The 22,685-nt window shown below is 39.3% G+C and overlaps 2 protein-coding genes across 2 annotated transcripts in view; one reads left to right on the top strand and one right to left on the bottom strand.

The window, feature by feature from the left end:
• Positions 1-10,839: 10,839 nt before the first annotated feature.
• Positions 10,840-11,951, top strand: LOC307123681 (C3a anaphylatoxin chemotactic receptor; the record flags this gene model as incomplete). The annotated part of the gene is made up of 1 exon (XM_079812320.1): positions 10,840-11,951. The coding sequence occupies one exon, from the start codon at positions 10,840-10,842 to the stop codon at positions 11,839-11,841; it is 1,002 nt and encodes a 333-aa protein (XP_079668446.1). The 3' UTR covers positions 11,842-11,951.
• The window catches only part of cenpq (centromere protein Q), a 22,868-nt gene continuing 12,134 nt past the window's right edge, over positions 11,952-22,685 (bottom strand). Inside the window, exons 6-9 of the mRNA XM_079812321.1 lie at positions 21,062-21,191; positions 19,154-19,273; positions 18,997-19,074; positions 11,952-13,025 (exon numbers count right to left, since the gene is read on the bottom strand). Of these exons, the coding sequence (XP_079668447.1) occupies positions 12,849-13,025; positions 18,997-19,074; positions 19,154-19,273; positions 21,062-21,191 (505 nt within the window). The 3' untranslated portion in view covers positions 11,952-12,848. The remainder of the gene's footprint in view (positions 13,026-18,996; positions 19,075-19,153; positions 19,274-21,061; positions 21,192-22,685) is intronic.

The raw sequence follows: 22,685 nt of genomic DNA, 5'->3' as shown, positions 1-22,685 counted from the left end.
TGGAGGACCAGTGGAGAACCGGCCACAGGGTCATGGAGGACCAGTGGAGAACCGGCCACAGGGTCATGGAGGACCAGTGGAGAACCGGCCACAGGGTCATGGAGGACCAGTGGAGAACCGGCCACAGGGTCATGGAGGACCAGTGGAGAACCGGCCACAGGGTAATGGAGGACCAGTGGAGAACCGGCCACAGGGTCATGGAGGACCAGTGGAGAACCGGCCACAGGGTCATGGAGGACCAGTGGAGAACCGGCCACAGGGTAATGGAGGACCAGTGGAGAACCGGCCACAGGGTCATGAAGGACCAGTGGAGAACCGGCCACAGGGTCATGGAGGACCAGTGGAGAACCGGCCACAGGGTCATGGAGGACCAGTGGAGAACCGGCCACAGGGTCATGGAGGACCAGTGGAGAACCGGCCACAGGGTAATGGAGGACCAGTGGAGAACCGGCCACAGGGTCATGGAGGACCAGTGGAGAACCGGCCACAGGGTCATGGAGGACCAGTGGAGAACCGGCCACAGGGTCATGAAGGACCAGTGGAGAACCGGCCACAGGGTCATGGAGGACCAGTGGAGAACCGGCCACAGGGTCATGGAGGACCAGTGGAGAACCGGCCACAGGGTCATGAAGGACCAGTGGAGAACCGGCCACAGGGTCATGGAGGACCAGTGGAGAACCGGCCACAGGGTCATGAAGGACCAGTGGAGAACCGGCCACAGGGTCATGGAGGACCAGTGGAGAACCGGCCACAGGGTCATGGAGGACCAGTGGAGAACCGGCCACAGGGTCATGAAGGACCAGGGGTCTAGAGGAGTCCATGCCTCGACGAGTCAGGGGGACAAACACAATATTAGTCAAATGTTATGCCTGATCGGAGTACATATATAAACACAAGCACACATGTGAGAACACTGAAGTCTCACAGAAGAGAGAAAAACATGACTTTTCTTTTTTTTAAAGCCACAAGATTCTGATAGTATCAGTCAAACCAACATGTGTGAAAATGGCTGACGCTGCTCTCATGGTTTACTGAGTCTCAGACGGAAGTTTCATTACCACCAGCAAAAAACTCACGAAGTCTCTGCATTAATGCCCGGACGCAGCAGAGCTCAGACAAGCCTCGGCCAGTCTCAGGTACAGTAGAACCGTCGTATGATAAATGAGTTATTAATGTGTTTCTGGGAGTGTGTGCACAGGTAAGCCTCACCATTGCTCATAGTCAGGGTTTGTTCAAAGTATTAAACATCAGTAACTTCGTACCGCAGAGTTTGTGCTCCAGATATGAGTGAATGTGGAACTCTATACCTTTGCTTCATTTAGTATTCGCAGAGCCATGAATATGCAAATTAGTGTACACAATGGCAAATGGTTTAATTCTGGTTTGAACCAGAACCCGATTCAGAATAAGAAGAGGAAGAGTTTGCCATTTTTTTGCAAGAGGTTTCCCTTTACGATGTGTTTTTGCAGCCAATGTTTGTTGAGCTCTTGAACGCAGTGGCCAATCAGAGGTGTTTAATTCAGGCAGAATCCACTCGCCGCTGAAACGCTTAGATTTAGCCTGAGTGGAACTCTACAACTTTGCTTAATTTAGTATTCGCAGAGCCATGAATATGCAAATTAGTGTACACAATGGCAAGTGGGAATATTGGTTTAACCCTCTGGTGCTCTTCGGTCATTTCTGACCGGAAAATATTCTGTTTTGAAATGTTAAAAATCACAGCTTCATCGGAGTGATATGAAACTTGGTGACTTTTCTAGCATTAGGGATGTAAACACACAAAAAAATTGAGGGCATGATTCGAGCATGCTAAGTCGTAAAAAAAACACTCCCACTTGTGCTCTTCGGTCAAAAATGACCACCATAGGAAATGAATGAGAAATCTGCAAAAACACAAATTCACAGATGAAATCTATATTTCTAACAAATAAAAATTATCTAATACTTTATAATAAATAGTCTTTGAGATTTTTATATATATATATATATATATATATATCCAAATCCATACAAAAAAAAAAATCATTAAATGTGTTAAAAACAGAACTAGTGAATTCTCAAGACTCTAGTGGTCACACACATGATTGCATGATTTCTTAAATAATTCCAAAAGAGGGCGATAATCTGCCTTCAAAAAATATTATTTTGAAGGCCTAGTCTCTATTTTTAACCTGAAATACTGCAATCATTAAAAAAATAGTAATAATAAATTACAAAAAAAGGGATAATTTTCAATGGCAAAAATAGACCATAATTATAGCATAAATATTAAAAAATACCATCAAATCATCTCAAAATACAAAATTAAAAAGAAAAAATATTATTGAGGAAAAATAAATAAAATGGTTTTAAGAGGTTTCCCTTTACGATGTGTGTTTTTGCAGCCAATCGTAGACATGTTTGTTGAGCTGTTGAACGCAGTGGCCAATCAGAGGTGTTTAATTCAGGCAGATTCCACTCGCCGCTCAAATGTAGTTTCTCATTAACATGATTTAGAGATTGATAGAGACAGAGCTCAGTATTTAGGCCACGCCCACACCGGGGGGGAAAACAATCCAACGCTCTCCATTGACTTTGCATTGTGTGAAGCGCATCCTTGTCATTTCAGACTTATAACAAAAAACAGAACAATGTCTAAAAGCTGATATGTGACAAAGTGTACAGCAAACAAGCTAAACAACACAGAAATACGTTTTTATAAGATGTCGACCCCCAAAAAACGAGCGTTTTAATATCCAAATGTCAGGTTTATATGTGATATTTCCTGTCGCTGATTACGTTCCCCTGTAGTGTGTGCACTTCTCAGTGTAATATAACGTGTGGTCTCAATGGCCTGAATCCACTTTTTTGTCCTTAAACGCTCGTTTTTGGGTCAATAGCTTATAAAAACTTCTGGGTATTTTGTTGTGGGTTTTGTTTAGCTTGTTTGCTGTACACTTTGTCACATATCAGCTTTTAGACATTGTTCTGTTTTTTGTTATAAGTCCGAAATGACAAAAAGGCCGCTTCACGCAATGCAAAGTCAATGGAGAGCGTTCGATTGGACATTCCATAGGCGTAATGGTTTTTATACCGTACAAACCGTATTTTCTATCCCCTTACACTGACCCTAAACCTACCCATCACACACACACACACACACACACACACACACACACATATAAACACTCATTGTAGCTAAAGTACTGTGTTGCTATTTGATTAGAAAAAAAGAAAGAGAACAGTTCTCATTGGCCTGCATGCTAATGAGGAGCCGTCGATGGTCTCGTTTTGTAAATAAACTCTTATTGTAACAAATGCAAGTTAGAAAGAGCTTTAAAATATGGACCTTCTTGAATTATTGAATAAACAATCCCTCATAACCACGCCCCCTCAACAAAGCCACGCCCCCTCTGGTGAGTACCAGCACTTTAGTTGGATTTACTTATTTTTTTTTATGTCAACAGGTTCCACGTAATTGGGTTATGTTGAACTGAATTAACATTATTTATTTCAGTAAACTTAAGTTTTTTTATGTAAGGTTAACTCAATGTCATTTAGTTAAATCAGGTTATCATTCTTAATCTGTCCAAAAATAATCAATATAATTATTCTAAAATGAATATAAAAAAATAAAACAAAACAAGTAATCTAGTTTAATTGATTATTTTTATTTAGTGAAATACTATTTTTACAACATTTACAAAACCTTTTACAAGGTCTTATTGGCTGAAGATGGTTTTGTTACATCCATGGCCCACAGTACATGTTTATTATTAATAAATCAGCTTTAATTGTTATTAGCAGGTCCTCAGCCCAAGCACACGCTCTAATTCACCACAATAACCTCCATAAACACTAACATTTTAAATACCAACATAAAACATTAAGCAAAAGTTTCTTCGTTTTCTCATCTGGTTAAAAATGCATCAAATAGCACTTTATTTAAACATTTACTCTCCTGAAAACATCAAGTTATGTCAAAGAGTAGTCCGTTTAACATGAATCAATTACATTTGAACCAGAAACCTGATATAATTGAGTTAAATCAAGATTAATTGCTTAAATAAAGTGAACGGCATCATAAAATCATTTTTTGAGTGTGCCTAATTCTCTAAAAAACTCAGAATATGCTGCAGAGCTGAAGTGGTTAATAAAAACTAAGATGGTATCTCAATGAAATCATACACTCTCAAAAACAAAAACAAAAGTACAAAATTGTAAAATTGTTAAGGGTACATTTTTGTCCCTGTAAGTCAGGGGTCGGCAAGTTCGGTCCTATTGAGCTGATGTCCAGCAGAGTTTAGCTCCAGCCCTACTAAACCACCACAGTATAAACTCATGACTCCCAGCATGCATTGCATCATTAAGTATGTCGCCCTTGTTGAGATTCATATGCTGACTCTTGATATCTGTGTGCATCTAATCTTTTACCCCCTAGAATGTGTTTAAAAATCAGAATTCAGATTGCCTGATCTGTGGCAAGAAAGTATTGTCTGTGAGTATTATTTATTAATAGTCAGTGATGAGTTTAGACAAACATTATTTTTGTTTATGGCTTTTGATTTGAACAGATTGTGTGTTTTGTTGACAATCTAACAAAAACCACAAACTCACATAAAAAGCCAAGAGTCAAACTGGCCAACTAAAGGATCTTTACACTAAACACTGATCTCCATAATGGTGATCATGTTCAATAAAACATCTAAAGCTCAGTTAATTCTCAATGAGAGCTTCTGTAGACATCTCTCAGGGTTGGAGGCAAACTCTCTAGAACCAAACTTCTGATCTAAGTGAGGAAAACAATGGTATAAATGTACCCTAAGGGCTAATTGTGTACCTTTAAAGGTACAGTTATACGTTTTGTTCCCAGAGGAACCTCCACTGTACCTTTTTGTCAGAGAGTGTATAATGTTTCTCTAGTGTGTGAGGACTCTATAGTTAATTTATGATGTGAGCGGAGCAAAATAAAGTCATTAATATCAGTGTAATATGCGTTTTAAAATCAGAATGCCTGATCTGTGGCAATAAAGTATTGTTAGTGAATATTATTTATTCATATTTTTAGTCAGTTATTTTTGTTTATGGCTTATTTTGATTTGAACAGATTGTGCGTTTTGTTGACACTGTAACAAAAAACACAAACTCACATAAAAAGCCAAGAGTCAAACTGGCCAACTAAAGGAAACACTGATCTCCATAATGGCGATCCACATGTTCAATAAAACATCTAAAGCTCAGTTTATTCTCAATGAGAGCTTCTGTAGACGTCTCTCAGGGTTGGAGCCAAACTCTCTAGGAACGAACTTCTGCTCTGAGTGAGGAATTTTTTTTTATAAATGTATCCTAAGGGCTAATTGTGTACGTTTAAAGGTACAGTTATACGTTTTGTTCCCAGAGGAACCTCCACTGTACCTTTTTGTCTGAGAGTGTATAATGTTTCTCTAGTGTGTGAGGACTCATTAGTTCATTTATGATGTGAGCAGAGCGAAATAAAGTCATTAATATCAGTGTAATATGTGTTTTAAAATCAGAATGCCTGATCTGTGGCAATAAAGTATTGTTAGTGAATATTATATATTCATATTTTTAGTCAGTTATTTTTGTTTATGGCTTCTTTTGATTTGAACAGATTGCGTGTTTTGTTGACACTGTAACAAAAACCTCAAACTCACATAAAAAGCCAAGAGTCAAACTGGCCAACTAAAGGAAACACTGATCTCCATAATGACGACCACGTTCAATAAAACATCTAAAGCTCAGTTATTTCTCAATAAAGAGCTTCTGTAGACGTCTCTCAGCGTTGGAGGCAAACTCTCTAGAACCGAACTTCTGCTCTAAGTGAGGAAAACAATGGTAAAACTGTACCCTAAGTGCTAATTGTGTACCTTTAAAGTTACAGCTATACGAAAATTTTTACCTTTTTTTCTGAGAGTGTACAGAACGCTAATATTCTACACTGGCAATCATAAAATGCACAAAATTTGCATTTTCGTTTTCTCTTCCAATTGAATGTAAAATGTCCAACAATCCTTGATCTCATGAGGCAATAAACACATTCAGCAAACCCCATGAATGAAACTATATTTAGATGTAGTTCTATGGTGACATACAGTGTAATAATGGAGACTTGACTGATCATTAGTGTTGTAATCAAGCTCAAACCCCTCCTGTGTGTTCTCTGATAGGCTAAAGCACAGGAAACACTCCCTCTGTCAGGTTTTCATCATCCTCAGCTCAAACCGCGCCATCCACCCATGCTCTCAGACCTCTGAGTCAATCCACGCGAGTCAGCCAAAGCCTCCACAGAAGGTAAGACTTACAGCTGCTACAGCGAACGCCGCGATCAAACGCCACGGAGCGCATCTCCGTAAAATCAAGAGCATTTAAAGCCAAACGTTTGTTGGAAAGCCGTGCGTGCTGTGCATGTTCTAGATGAGTGGCGCTGAAGGTGTGTTCACATGCCAGGAATGCATTATGGATGTGTGTATACAGGTTGTGAATGGGAGGAATTGCTGTGGGTGAGTCCTTCAAGTGATTCAAGTTAACATTCCTTGGGCTCGCCGCTCGCAGGAACACGTACAGCATCTCCACATCGGCCCCGCGGCCGCAACGCTGAGGCATTGTGGGTAGTCCATGTGATGATCTAGTCTCTCAACTTTAATACTATTTTTTTGCTGTTTTTTTAGAAGTGCAATGTTTTTAGAAGTCCCACCAAAGACTAAAAATACACCGCAATATTGTGAAATATTTTTAAAATGTACAATAACTGTTTTCTATGCGAATATATTCTAAAATGCAATTTATTTCTGTGATGCAAAGCTGAATTTTCAGCACGATCCTTCAGAAATCATGAGGATCTGATGCTCAAACGTTTATGATTATCATCAATAGTCATGTAAAACATTTTATTTCAGGATTATTTGATGAATTGGAAGCTTGTACTAGCGTTCAAAAGGTTTGGGTCTGTAAGAATGTATTTATTTTTTTATTTTTTGGGGGGAAAACTTCAAGAAATGTATACTTTTATTCATCGAGGACATGTTAAATTGATCAAAAAAGACATTTATAATAAATAAATGCTTTTTTTTAAACTTTCTGTTCATCAGAGAATCCTGAGGAATAAAATTGACAATAATATTTTTTACACCTTTATTATAATATATTTGAATGTGCATGAACTCCGTCTTACACATTAATCATCTAATTATTTTATTATATCCTGTATTAATAGGTCGTCTAGTGTTTATTTGGATAAAAGCGTCTGTTAAATGAATAAAAGTACACATTTTCAGACCTTTTGTGTAACTGACTTTTAAAGAAAAGAAGTTATGACAGACTCGTAAGACTAGTCTAAGCAGTTCCTGCAACCAGTCATAACTTCTTCAGGTCGGTTACATAACATATAGATGGTGTGTGTTTAACTGTTTAAAGTCTTGTGTTTTAATTGTAATAGTTGTGAGAACTAAACAGAATACACCACGTATCTACTGGCAGGACTTCTGTACAAAACAAAAGCATGTTTTAAGAATTTCATAATACTTTCGAAAAGAAAAGAGGAAACCACACTTGCTTCATTTAATTGACCACTGAACATGCACTCTTTAAAATAAAAGGTTCATTATTGGAATTCATGCTTCCATTAAGAACCTTTAACATCAACATCCATCCAAACGAAAGCTTTCACAGAAATGCCTGCTTTTTCCACTTTTAGGCAATGGAAAGGTTTTATGGACGATAACGGTTCTTTATGGAACCATTGATGCCAATAAAGTTCTTAGGGCATGAAAAACAAGATTACATTTTTTTATTTTTACACATTTTACAACGAGATGTCCACTTGAGTGGTCAGTGTGCGTTTGTGTATTTAACTGAAGAGATACTGTATTAAACATGTGTGTAATCAGATTACTTTTTGATGTTACAAGTAACGAATTACAAGTAACTTGCATTACATAATCAGATTGTGTTTTTAATGTAACAAGTAAAGTAACGCATTACAACTAACTTGCATTACGTAACATATTACTTTTTGATGTACCGAGTAAAGTAACGAATTACAAGTAACTTGCATTACGCAATCAGATTACTTTTTGATGTATCGAGTAAAGTAACGAATTACAAGTAACTTGCATTACGCAATCAGATTACTTTTTGATGTACCGAGTAAAGTAACGAATTACAAGTAACTTGCATTACGCAATCAGATTACTTTTTGATGTATCGAGTAAAGTAACGAATTACAAGTAACTTGCTTACGTAATTAGATTACATTTTGATGTTACAAGTAACGAATTACAAGTAACTTGCATTACGTAATCAGATTACTTTTTGATGTATCGAGTAAAGTAACGAATTACAAGTAACTTGCATTACGTAATCAGATTACGTTTTTGATGTTACAAGTAACGAATTACAAGTAACTTGCATTACGTAATCAGATTACTTTTTGATGTATCGAGTAAAGTAACGAATTACAAGTAACTTGCTTACGTAATTAGATTACATTTTGATGTTACAAGTAACGAATTACAAGTAACTTGCATTACGCAATCAGATTACTTTTTGATGTATCGAGTAAAGTAACGAATTACAAGTAACTTGCATTACGCAATCAGATTACTTTTTGATGTATCGAGTAAAGTAACGAATTACAAGTAACTTGCTTACGTAATTAGATTACATTTTGATGTTACAAGTAACGAATTACAAGTAACTTGCATTACGTAATCAGATTACTTTTTGATGTATCGAGTAAAGTAACGAATTACAAGTAAATTGCTTACGTAATTAGATTACATTTTGATGTTACAAGTAACGAATTACAAGTAACTTGCATTACGTAATCAGATTACTTTTTGATGTATCGAGTAAAGTAACGAATTACAAGTAACTTGCTTACGTAATTAGATTACATTTTGATGTTACAAGTAACGAATTACAAGTAACTTGCATTACGTAATCAGATTACTTTTTGATGTATCGAGTAAAGTAACGAATTACAAGTAACTTGCATTACGTAATCAGATTACATTTTTGATGTTACAAGTAACGAATTACAAGTAACTTGCATTACGTAATCAGATTACTTTTTTGATGTAATGAGTAAAGTAACGAACTTGCATTACATAATCAGATTTCGTTTTTTATGTTACAAGTAACGAATTACAAGTAACTTGCATTACGTAATCAGATTACTTTTTGATGTTACAAGTAACGAATTACAAGTAACTTGCATTACGTAATCAGATTACTTTTTTGATGTAACAAGTAAAGTAACGAACTTGCATTACATAATCAGATTTCGTTTTTGATGTTACAAGTAACGAATTACAAGTAACTTGCATTACGTAATCAGATTACTTTTTGATGTATCGAGTAAAGTAACGAATTACAAGTAACTTGCATTACGTAATCAGATTAAGTTTTTGATGTTACAAGTAACGAATTACAAGTAACTTGCATTACGTAATCAGATTACTTTTTGATGTATCGAGTAAAGTAACGAATTACAAGTAACTTGCATTACGTAATCAGATTACTTTATTGATGTAACGAGTAAAGTAACGAACGTGCGTTATGTAATCAGATAACATTTTTGATGTTACAAGTAACGAAATACAAGTAACTTACATCACGTAATCAGAATACGTTTTTGATGTTACAAGTAACGAATTACAAGTAACTTTGATGTACAGAGTAAAGTAACGAATTACAAATAACTTGCATTACGTAACATTACTTTTTGATATATCGAGTAAAGTAACGAATTACAAGAAACTTGCATTATGTAATCAGAATACGTTTTTGATGTTACAAGTAACGAATTACAAGTAACTTGCATTACGCAACAGATTACTTTTTAATGTATTGAGTAAAGTAATGAATTACAAGTAACTTACATTACGTAATCAGAATACGTTTTTGATGTTACAAGTAACGAATTACAAGCAACTTTGATGTACCGAGTAAAGTAACGAATTACAAGTAACTTGCATTACGTAACATTACTTTTTGATGTATCGAGTAAAGTAAAGAATTACAAGTAACTTACATTACGTAATGAGAATACGTTTTTGATGTTACAAGTAACGAATTACAAGTAACTTGCATTACGTAACAGATTACTTTTTGATGTATTGAGTAAAGTAACGAATTACAAGTAACTTGCATTACGTAACAGATAACTTTTTGATGTATCGAGTAAAGTAACGAATTACAAGTAACTTGCATTACGTAACAGATTACTTTTTGATGTATCGAGTAAAGTAACGAATTACAAGTAACTTGCATTACGCAATCAGATTACTTTTTTGATGTAACGAGTAAAGTAATGAACGTGCGTTATGTAATCAGAATACGTTTTTGATGTTACAAGTAACTTTGATGTACCGAGTAAAGTAACGAATTACAAGTAACTTGCATTACGTAACAGATTACTTTTTGATGTATTGAGTAAAGTAATGAATTACAAATAACTTACGTAATTAGATTACATTTTGATGTAACAAGTAACGAATTACAAGTAACTTGCATTATGTAACAGATTACTTTTTGATGTTACAAGTACCGTCTTTTTTTAACAAAATGGCTTTTAATTAGCTGTCCACTGTAGTGAGCTCTATGCGTGAACCGTCCACTGAACTGTTAAGAACTGATCATTGAAAGGTTATTGGGGGAAGCAAACATGTTTCTTCTCTTGCATCGCCATGAAAACAATTTTTGTAACCATTATAGTGTGTTTGGAGCAAACTGGATGTGAACCTGTCTCTGTATTTTCACAGATTATCAATGGCTGTCGAAGAGCTGATGAATGGCAACTCGAGCGCCAACCACACCCACCTCCTCCCCAGGGAGAGTATGCGCGTCGCGCAGATGATCTTGACCGTGGTGATCTTCATCGTGGGTGTTTCGCTCAATGGTCTGGTGGTCTGGGCGTTGGGGGTTCGAGTTTGGTGCCGCAATCGGGGAGCAAGCTGTGAGACGCAGAGCGCGGACAGCTTCCGGATTTATGTCGTAAACCTGGCGCTTGCAGACTTGGTGCTGCTGTTGCGTACGCCGCTAATGCTGCCCTACTTGGTGAAAAACTTCAATTGGACATTGGGGGAACCCACATGCAAGTTGATCATTTACCTGCGCTGCCTTGGATTGTACGCGAGCGCGTTCTTGCTTTGCGCCATCGCGGTGGAGCGTTGCTTGTGTCTGCTCAAACCGGTTTGGGCAAGATTGAAGCGTCCTCGTTGGGCCGTGCCGTCAGCCTGCGCTGCAATCTGGGTGTTAGCGGCAGTCTTCGCTTCACCTTACATTGGCTCAGCTACAATCTATAGCTGGGACAACCGCAAAGCCTGCATGGAAACGAATATGGGAGCAGGACAAGCTTTAATAATTGTGGAAACCGTGGTAGGATTCTTGCTACCGCTGGTGATCTTCTTGTCGTGCAATATCGCGGTGATTTTCTGCGCAAAGAAGGCCGAAGGCGCGGTGTCTTCTCCTACCTCGTCATCTGGACCAAGTTACACATCCCAACGACTGACCCGCCTCTATCGGGTTCTCTTCCTCACCATGCTCCTCTTCCTCACCTGCTGGGTGCCTTACTTCACCTGCCGGTTCATAAGGGCTCTTTCGCACGATCGGCCGACCTGGAAGGATCTCAAAGAAGGCGCGATTGGAGGCGCTTACGTGGCGCTGTTTCTAGTTTACATAAAGAGCGCGCTCAACCCCATCATGTACGTGTTTGCAGCTCGTGGACTCGGCCGCACTGTTCGCGCCTCACTCCTCTCGACAATCGAGCGAGTCTTCAATGAGGAATTGTCCGAGTCTATACGGAGAAAGTCCTTGCGGAGGAGAGACTCTCAATTTTAGGGGAGCTTGAAGAGCAAACGATTAAACAGGAATAAAACACATTGTGTACCTCATATCACACACGGTATACATCAACTGAGACTTTGCATTCAATTTGATAACCATTTGATGGACGTGAAAGCATTTCAAAGAGTGATTTTAATCTTGTGATGTATTATTGTGGCACTTTGCATTTTAGAAACTTAACGGCAAATGGCTTGCTTCGACTGAAGGCTTTTAAGGCTTAAAGGATTAGTTCACTTTCAAATACACTTTTGCTTATAATTTACTCACCCCCTTGTCATCCAAGATATCCATGTCTTTCTGTCTTCAGGCGAAAAGAAATGAAGATTTTTGATGAAAAGATTTCAGGATATTTCTCCATATAATGGAAGTCAATAGCCTCCAAACGGTTCAAGGTCTAAAATGAGAGGTTCAGTACAGCTTCAAAAGTGCTTTAAACCACATCAAACGGTTCCAACCGATCAATAAGGGTCTTATCTAGCCAAACGATTGGTCAGCATTTGTACTTATAAAACTTGAAAAAAAAAAAAGACAGATTGTTTCGCTAGATAAGACCCTTATTGATCGTCTGGTAGCGTTTGATGTGGTTTAAAGCCCTTTTGAAGCTGTACTGAACCTCTCATTTGGGGTCTATTGACTTCCATTATATGGAGAAATATCCTGAAATCTTTTCATCAAAAACCTTCATTTCCTTTCGACTGAAGACAGAAAGACACGGATATCGTGGATGACAAGGGGGTGAGTAAATTATAAGCAAAAGTTTATTTGAAAGTGAACTAATCCTTTAAATGAAACATTAGTAAAGACTGTTCTCGTGTATATGCAGTGGAAATGTTCCCCAAAACATCTGATACAAACCAAACATGGCAGAGATGTTGATCACCACGAGCAGAGAATTTCCAACGTTTGTGTTGTTATTGTTGCATTAATGCTTGAGATGAATGTAATTTCTGTGTCTAGTCCTCTACGCAAACTTGGAAATAAATGAGCAGTTATTTTGTTTATCAGCCGTTTCTGTCAGTGTGTGAAACGTCTCTTGCTGTGATGGTCAGTCCAGGTTGTTCTGCATCCACCTGTTTATGTGCGAGCTCCAGAAAGGCCCTCAGGTCCCCGAGCACCGGGGCCGTCTGAAGCGCTCGGACCACTGCTGGAGGATCGGGGACGATCTTCATGAGGTGCTCCTGAAGGAACCAAACACACACTAATCAAATCACCTGCCTGACCTTCATTATGCTGCAATCACCCCTTGTTTTTGGATCCCACTCGCGTGTTTGTTGTGATTAACAAAAGCACATTGTGAATCACTTGCACAACTCTTCTAAAAAAGTGTTGAAACTGCTTTTCCTGAAACGATTGCATCAAGTCTGTCTGACTTTGTTACTGTTCCATATAAGGTGAAGGCATGTTTCTCAACATGTGATTTTAGTTTTGTGCACTACAGGGTGTATTTCCGAAGAAATGTGGTGAGGAAGGTGTCAAAACCTTGCGCTATTTATGCCGTCTCAGGACAAACAGCACTCTGTTTTCACAACACACAAGCAGGCTCTGCCTGAGAACATGCCCACTCTTGTCTGTTTCATTAATCACAAATCAAGCATTAAAAGAGTGCATTTTTTCATTTCACTGAACTACTTGTCCACTGTTTCTCAATGTAAATGCGTTAGATGGACGTGTTTGACCCTTATCGCAGAGTCTCGCACATGACTCTTTTATTCTCTCGCCTCACTGACCGGCATCTCGCATGTATGAGGTTAAAGTGTGACCCAGCCTATTTTCAAGATACCTAATCAGCTCTGTTTTATCATCATCATCATCATCAAAAAAAAAAAAAAAATCAAAGATAACATCAGTAGACTATGGGGTGCCGCAAGGATCCGTGTTAGGCCCTCTGCTATTCTCAATATATATGCTGCCACTTGGTAATATTATAAGAAAACATGGAATTAATTTCCACTGTTATGCTGATGACACTCAATTATATATTTCATCACGACCAGATGAAAACGCTAAATTATCTAAACTGACAGCGTGTGTTGATGATATTAAACACTGGATGACGTGTAATTTTCTGCTATTAAATTCAGATAAAACGGAGGTGTTACTTATTGGTCCAAAAAATTGCCCACAAAACCTCTCACAATACAACTTTAACTTGGAAGGATGTCCTGTCGCTTTATCCACTACAGTAAGAGACCTGGGTGTTATATTAGACCGCAACTTATCTTTCGAAAGTCATATTTCATATGTTACAAAAACGGCATTTTTCCACCTTAGAAACATTGCCAAGCTACGTAACATGCTATCTATTTCTGATGCAGAAAAGTTAGTTCATGCATTCATGACCTCGAGACTAGATTACTGTAATGCTTTATTAGCTGGTTGTCCTGCATCATCGATAAACAAACTGCAGTTAGTCCAAAACGCAGCTGCTAGAGTGCTTACTAGGTCAAGAAAATATGATCATATAACACCAATTTTATCATCTCTACACTGGTTACCTATTAAGTTCCGTATCAATTACAAAGTATTGCTACTGACCTATAAAGCCCTAAATGGGTTAGCTCCAGTGTATTTAACTGATCTTTTATCGCCCTACAATCCATCGCGCTCTTTAAGATCACTAAACTCGAGGCTTCTGGTCATTCCTAGGATATCTAAGTCCACTAAAGGAGGGAGGGCTTTTTCACATTTAGCTCCTAAACTCTGGAATAGTCTTCCGGATATTGTTCGAGGTTCAGACTCGCTGTCCCAGTTTAAAACTAGATTAAAGACGCATCTCTTTAGCCAAGCATTCACATTATAATTAAGTTTTATACTACAGTTAAATCGCACCAACAGCATTAATATTCTGAACAGCAGCTATGCTAATTATTTCCCATCTGCTTTTCTGTTGTTATCTCGGGACACTAGTCCCGAGGTAACTAGTTCGTCAGCTCCAGTTTGTATCCAGCCTCTGATGGAGACTTCAGATGCCCCGACACCTGTGATGAGACGACTCGACGCCTGTGAAGAGACGACTCAACGCCAGCGTTGTTATGGCCTAAAATAATACATGATTGATTAACTTATCCTAACATTTTTTTTTTTCTTTAACATTCTCTTTTCTAACATTTTTCAATGTACATTTATGAAATGCACTTTCTGTGAAGCTGCTTTGAAACAATGTGTATTGTGAAAAGCGCTATACAAATAAATTTGAATTGAATTGAATTGAATCATCTGAGATGCTCTAAATACAAGACGCTACTTGTAGTCAAAGGTTAGAACCAAATGTGAATTCCAAAGTGATGAAATCAATATTGATATTACTCAGATCGCAAGCAAACGAACAAAACATGTTTATTTGGGAGAAATGTCACTAAAATATGCCCCAATTCACCCAAAAATCACATGAAAACAGTAAGAAATTACATTGTGCATTAAGAAAATACAACCCCAAATCAGAAAAAGTTGGGACAGTATGGAAAACGCAAATAAAAAAAAGAAGTGATTTCTAAATTTACTTTGACTTGTATTTCATTGCAGACAATATGAATACAAAATATTTAATGTTTTGTCTGGTCAACTTCATGTCATTTGTAAATATGCATCCTTTCCTGTCATTCAGGCCTGCAACACATTTCAAAAAAAGTTGGGACAGGAGCAATTTAGGGCTAGTAATGAGGTCAAATGGTTCAATAATGATGTGATTTGAAACAGGTGATGTCAACAGGTGATTGTAATTATGATTTGGTACAAAAGCGGCATCCAAGAAAGGTCTAATCCTTTAGGAGCAAAGATGGGCCGAGGATCACCAGTTTGCCAACAAATACGTGAGAAAATTATTGAAATGTTTAAAAACAATGTTCCTCAAAGAAAGATAGGAAGAGATTTGAATATTTCACATTCAACAGTGCATAACATAATTAAAAGATTCAAGGAATCTGGAGGAATTTCAGTGCGTAAAGGACAAGGGCGCAAGCCTAAGCTGAACAACTGTGATCTCCGATCCCTCAGGCGGCACTGCATCAAGAATCGTCATCATCTAGAAGCGATATCACCACATGGGCTCAGGACTACTTTGGCAAACCTTTGTCAAGTACCACAATACGTAGTTACATCCACAAATGCCAGTTAAACTGTACTGTGCCAAAAGGAAGCCCTATGTTAACAGTGTCCAGAAGCGGCGTCGACTTCTCTGGGCTCGAGGCATCTGGGATGGACCATCACACAGTGGAAACGTGTACTGTGGTCAGATGAAGCAGTATTTCAGGTATTTTTTGGGAGGAATGGACGCCGTGTGCTCCGGACCAAAGAAGAAAAGGATCATCCAGACTGTTACTAGCAACAAGTCCAAAAGCCAGGGTCTGTCATGGGATGGGGTTGTGTCAGTGCCCTTGGCAAAGGTAACTTTATGCACCATTAATGCTGAAAAGTACATAGAGATTTTGGAGCATAATATACTGCCTTCAAGAAGACATCTTTTCCAGGGACGTCCATGCATATTTCAACAAGACAATGCAAAACCACATTCTGCACACATTACAAAGTCCTGGCTGCGGAGGAAGAGGGTTCGGGTACTTGACTGGCCTGCCTCAGTCCCGACCTGTCATAGAGAATGTGTGGCGCATTTTGAAGCGCAAAATGCGACAACGAAGAGCCCGTACTGTTGCCCACCTTAAGACTTGTTTGCAGGAACAATGGGACAAAATTACACCTGAAACACTTCATCACTTGGTGTCTTCAGTCCCTAAACGTCTTTTAAGTGTTGTGAAAAGGAATGGCAACATTACAAAGTGGTAAATGCTTTACTGTCCCAACTTTTTTTGAAATGTGTTGCAGGTCTGAATGACAGGAAAGGATGCATATTTACAAATGACATGAAGTTGACCAGACAAAACATGAAATATTTAGTGTTCATATTGTCTGCAATGAAATACAAGTCAAAGTAAATTTAGAAATCACTTCTATTTTTTTTTATTTGCGTTTTCCATACTGTCCCAACTTTTTGTAGATACTTTCGTTCATTGGCCGACGTCGACCGTGTTTTTCGAGATGTGCGAATGTCCTCTTAGACGATCATGTCACTTTGGACAAAGACACCGCACGCCAGTTTTCAAGTCAATCGGACTGACCATTGCGCCGCTTTAGCAGTTTTTGTGTTTTGTTCATTTTAAAACGCCACCAAGTGGCCAGTCGGCGTGCCATTTTTCAAGAGTAATAGCCGTTTTAGTAAAAGTGGCCAAGCCTACTTCTAACTTTTCGGCGTCCCATCGCAGACTTTCATCGAAATTTTGACTTTTTTTGATAACTATTGACAGAGAATCTTTCTGCACAGGTTTAGTTCTGATTGGGGATTCGAAATATCCAAAATACCCAAAATTCGAGATTGACGATCGAATCGTGCGTTTTGTTCGTCTTGAGCGAAGGATTCCAACGATAAAACTTGAGCCTCCGACGAGCAGTTTAGGAGTTATGAGCCATTACGCACTTTTGAGCGCTGTAGCGCCACCGTCAGGCCGATTTGGGCAAGGATTGGTGGAGTTGTAGATGGTGTGAGTACAACCATCCCTCAAAGTTTCAAGTGTCTACGACTTACGGTTTGGTCTGAACGCTCTTCGCGGAGAAAGCTGATCCTTGGAAATTCTAACTATTACAATAGAGTTTCAGCGCTACGCTCTTCAACCCCTAAAAAACTACTAAAAGCTAGTTTGTCATTCTTTTGAATTTGAGGTGAAACATCTCGACTGTAGTTCATAGGGGTCATTTGACAGGAAGTGATGTAGCGTCAGCTCATTAACAGGACGAGGCGGCACAGCAGGTGCTAAATGTGGTGAGGAAGGTGTCAAAACCTCGCACAATTTATGCCGTCTCAGGACAAACAACACTGTTTTTCACAACACACAAGCAGGCTCTGCCTGAGAACATGCCCACTCTTGTCTGTTTCATTAATCACAAATCAAGCATTAAAAGAGTGCATTTTTTCATTTCACTGAACTACTTGTCCACGGTTTCTCAATGTAAATGCGTTAGATGGACGTGTTTGACCCTTATCGCAGAGTCTCGCACATGACTCTTTTATTCTCTCGCCTCACTAACCGGCATCTCGCATGTATGAGGTTAAAGTGTGAACCAGCCTATTTTCAAGATACCTAATCAGCTCTGTTTTATCATCATCTGAGATGCTCTAAATACAAGACGCTACTTGTAGTCAAAGGTTAGAACCAAATGTGAATTCCAAAGTGACGAAATCAATATTGATATTACTCAGATCGCAAGCAAACGAACAAAACATGTTTATTTGGGAGAAATGTCACTAAAATATGCCCCAATTCACATGAAAACAGTAAGAAATTACATTGTGGATTAAGAAAATAGACACTTTCGTTCATTGGCCAACGTCGGCCGTGTTTTTCGAGATGCGCGAATGTCCTCGTAGACGATCGCGCCACTTTGGACAAAGACACCGCACGCCAGTTTTCAAGTCAATCGGACTGACCATTGCGCAGCTTTAGCAGTTTTTATGTTTTGTTCATTTTATAGCGCCACCAAGTGGCCAGTCGCCGCGCCATTTTTCACGCGAGTTTGGGGAAATTATCTCACTCTGTTCAAGAGTAATAGCCGTTTTAGTAAAAGTGGCCAAGCCTACTTCTAACTTTACGCCGTCCCATCGCAGACGTTCATCGAAATTTTGACTTTTTTTGATAACTATTGACAGAGAATCTTTCTGCACAGGTTTAGTTCCGATTGGGGATTCGAAATATCCAAAATACCCAAAATTCGAGATTGACGATCGAATCGTGCGTTTTGTTCATCTTGAGCGAAGGATTCCAACGATACAACTTGAGCCTCCAACGAGCAGTTTAGGAGTTATGAGCCATTACGCACTTTAGAGCGCTGTAGCGCCACCGTCAGGCCGATTTGGGCGAGGATTGGTGGAGTTGTAGATGGTGTGAGTACAACCATCCCTCAAAGTTTCAAGTCTCCACGACTTACGGTTTGGTCTGAACGCTCTTCGCGGAGAAAGCTGATCCTTGGAAATTCTAACTATTACAATAGAGTTTCAGCGCTACGCTCTTCAACCCCTAAAAAGCTAGTTTGTCCATCTTTTGAATTTGAGGTAAAACATCTCGACTGTAGTTCATAGGGGTCATTTGACAGGAAGTGATGTACCTGTAGCGTCGGCTCATTGGCAGGACGAGGCGGCACAGCAGGAAGACGTAGAACCGTACGTTCTGACAGCTGGAGAAACTGGAACAGATCAGAGTCACATTAAACGACAAGTTTCAAGAGAAACCAGTGTTATCAAATCACTGGAGCGAGCTTGAACCTCCTGTGCCTTTTCCTCTTCATCCTCTAGTTTGCTTCTCATCATCCGGCATTTCTCCTCCAACTCATCCATCTTCACCTCCATCTCCTCAAGAGTGCTAACGATCGAGTGTACGTTCTCCTAAACAGGACAAGCACATGTTCAATTCAATTCAATTTTATTTGTATAGTTTCACGATACATATCGTTTCAAAGCAGCTTCACAGAAAATGCATCTACATTACAATTTAATTGATTTGTACATGTTATGCATTTCAGAATTGCACATGTACAAGCACACAGATTAGCTAACTATATATTATTAATCAATAAAATAGCTATGGCATAGAAGTAAGAATACAGTTTGTTAATGAATACAAACATGTGTTTATTAAAGGGTTAGTTCAGCCAAAACTGTAAATTGTGTCATTAATGACTGAGCCTCATGTGGTTGGACACCCGTCAGACCTCCGTTCATCTTCAGACACAAATGAAGATATTTTAGTGTAAATCTGATGCTCTGAAAGGCCTCCATTGGCTCAACTTTACACTCTCAAGACCCTTAAAAGACGCTAAAGACGTCGTTACAAAGTCCATCTCACTACAGCGGCTCTACAATAACTTTATAAATCGGCGAGCATAGTTTTTGTGCGCAAAAAAAACCTAAATAACGACTTCTATAGTGATGACGATTTCAAAACACGGCATCATGAAGCTTCGAAGCGTTATGAATCAGTGAGCCGAATGATGATTCGGATCGCGTGTCAAACCGCTGAATCGACTCACTGATTCATAACGCTCCAAACCGCTGAATCGACTCACTGATTCATAACGCTACAAAACCGCTGAATCGATTCACTGATTCAAAACGCTCCAAACCGCTGAATCGACTCACTGATTCATAACGCTTTAAACCGCTGAATCGACTCACTGATTCATAACGCTCCAAACCGCTGAATTGACTCACTGATTCATAACACTCCAAACCGCTGAATCGACTCATTGATTCATAACGCTCCAAACCGCTGAATTGACTCACTGATTCATAATGCTCCAAACCGTTGAATCGACTCACTGATTCATAACGCTTCAAACTGCTTAATCGACTCACTGATACATAACGCTCCAAACCGCTGAATCGACTCACTGATTCATAACGCTCCAAACCGCTGAATTGACTCAATGATTCATAACGCTTCAAACCGCTGAATTGACTCACTAATTCATAACGCTCCAAACCGTTGAATCGACTCACTGATTCATAACGCTTCAAACTGCTGAATCGACTCACTGATACATAACGCTCCAAACCGCTGAATCGACTCACTGATTCATAACGCTCCAAACCGCTGAATTGACTCACTGATTCATAACGCTTCAAACTGCTGAATCGACTCACTGATTCATAACGCTCCAAACCACTGAATCGACTCACTGATACATAACCCTCCAAACCGCTGAATCAACTCACTAATTCATAACGCTCTAAACCGATGAATCGACTCATTGATTCATAATGCTCCAAACCGCTGAATCGACTCACTGATTCATAATGCTTCGAAGCTTCATGATGCCGTGTTTTGAAATCATCATCACTATATAAGTCGTTATTTAGGGTTTTTTTGCACACAGAAACTATTCTCGTCTTCATAAAGTTATTGTAGAGCCGCTGTAGTGAGATGGACTTTAACTTTAGTCTTTAGTGTCTTTTAAGGGTCTTGAGAGTGTAAAGTTGAGCCAATGGAGGCCTTTCAGAGCATCAGATTTACACTAAAATATCTTCATTTGTGTCTGAAGATGAACGGAGGTCTGACGGGTGTCCAACCACATGAGGCTCAGTCATTAATCACACAATCTACATTTTTGGCTGAACTAACCCTTTAATGGCAGGATATGCCATGGACAGATGATCACATGACCCGTTCATCACCTCTAGAGACTTGAGCGTCTTCTTGCCGTGTTCGGCTTTATTACTCTCAGCTTTGAACTGCTGGGACACGCGCATAACGTCTCCGTGTTTGCTTGGGGGAACAGGAAGCTGCGCACACTTGGCCAGGAACCTGTAGGAACATATTGGGAAAGAGTTAAAGGGATAGTTCACCCAAAAACGAAAATGTGATGTTTTTCTGCTTACCCCTAAGGCATCCAAGATGTAGGTGTTTGTTTCTTCAGTAGAACACAAATGAAGATTTTTAACTCCAACCGTTGCTGTGTGTCACTCATATAATGCTTGTCAATGGGGTCGAATTCTATTAGAGTAAAAAAAACATGGACAGACAACTTCAAATTAAACCCCGTGACGACACATTGATGTCTTAAGGCACGAAACCATCGGTTTCTGAGAGAAACCCAACGCTATTTCTGCAAATGTATCACCTCATATCAGACGAACGCTTCAGCTCTCCAGACTGCCATCACTTCCTGTGAGTGAGGTCAAAATTCCGTCCGGGTCATAGATATGTATACGTAGATTCCTCATTCAAGCGATCCACGTAGGTACTAATGAGGAATCTATGTATATATCTATGACCCGGTTGCTATTTGACCTCACTCACAGGAAGTGATGGCAGTCTGGAGAGCTGAAGCGTTCGTCTGATATGAGGTGATATATTTGCATAGATACCGTTGGGTTTCTCTCAGAAGCCGATGGTTTCGTGTCTTAAGACATCAATGTGTCGTCACGAGTTTAGTTTGAAGTTGTCTGTCCATGTTTTTTTTACTCTAATAGAATTCGACCCCATTGACAAGCATTATATGAGCGACACACAGCAACGGTTGGAGTTAAAAATCTTCATTTGTGTTCTACTGAAGAAACGAAGACACCTACATCTTGGATGCCTTAGGGGTAAGCAGATAAACATCACATTTTCGTTTTTGGGTGAACTATCCCTTTAAGGCCCGGTCACACCGAGGACGAGAACTATATCGATTGCAATTCACACTGAAAGCTCATCCAAGATGTCCACGTCTTTCTCTCTTCAGTGGAAAAGAAATTACGTTTTTTGAGGAAAACATTCCAGGATTTTTCTGCACATAATGGACTTCAATGGGAACCAACAGCTGAAGGTCCAAATCAGTGCAGTTTCAGAGGAAGAGCTTCAGAGGCTCTGACCGATCGAGGAATAGAGTCTGATCTAGACAAACCATCGCCACATTTACAACACACACACACATTTATACACCTTTGAACCTAAATTGCTCATCTTGCGCTGCTCATCGCGGATTGCATAATCCCGTCGGAAAGGTCATGCTAGACGTAGGCGGAAGTACTGCCCTCGTGTTTACAAAGTGCTCGTGCGAAGACTAATGGTGCGTTCACACCGGACGCGATTCGCGCGAGTGATTTACATGTTAAGTCAATGCAGAGACGCGAAATGGCATTCTGCGGCGCGATTCGCGCGATTGAGGCGGTGCAAAAGACGTGAATTGAGCGTTTTCCTCAAGTTGAAAAATCTGAACTTTGGCGGATATTTCGCGCCGCGTTAACCAATTAGGAGCTTGCTCTAGTAGTGACAACAATGAGGAGAAAATCTGTATTTTAATATCTGGTTCAC

This window comes from Gobio gobio, assembly GCF_949357685.1.
Source record: "Gobio gobio genome assembly, chromosome: 3".
Classification (NCBI taxonomy): domain Eukaryota; kingdom Metazoa; phylum Chordata; class Actinopteri; order Cypriniformes; family Gobionidae; genus Gobio; species Gobio gobio.
This window is presented reverse-complemented; position numbering and strand designations above follow the sequence as displayed.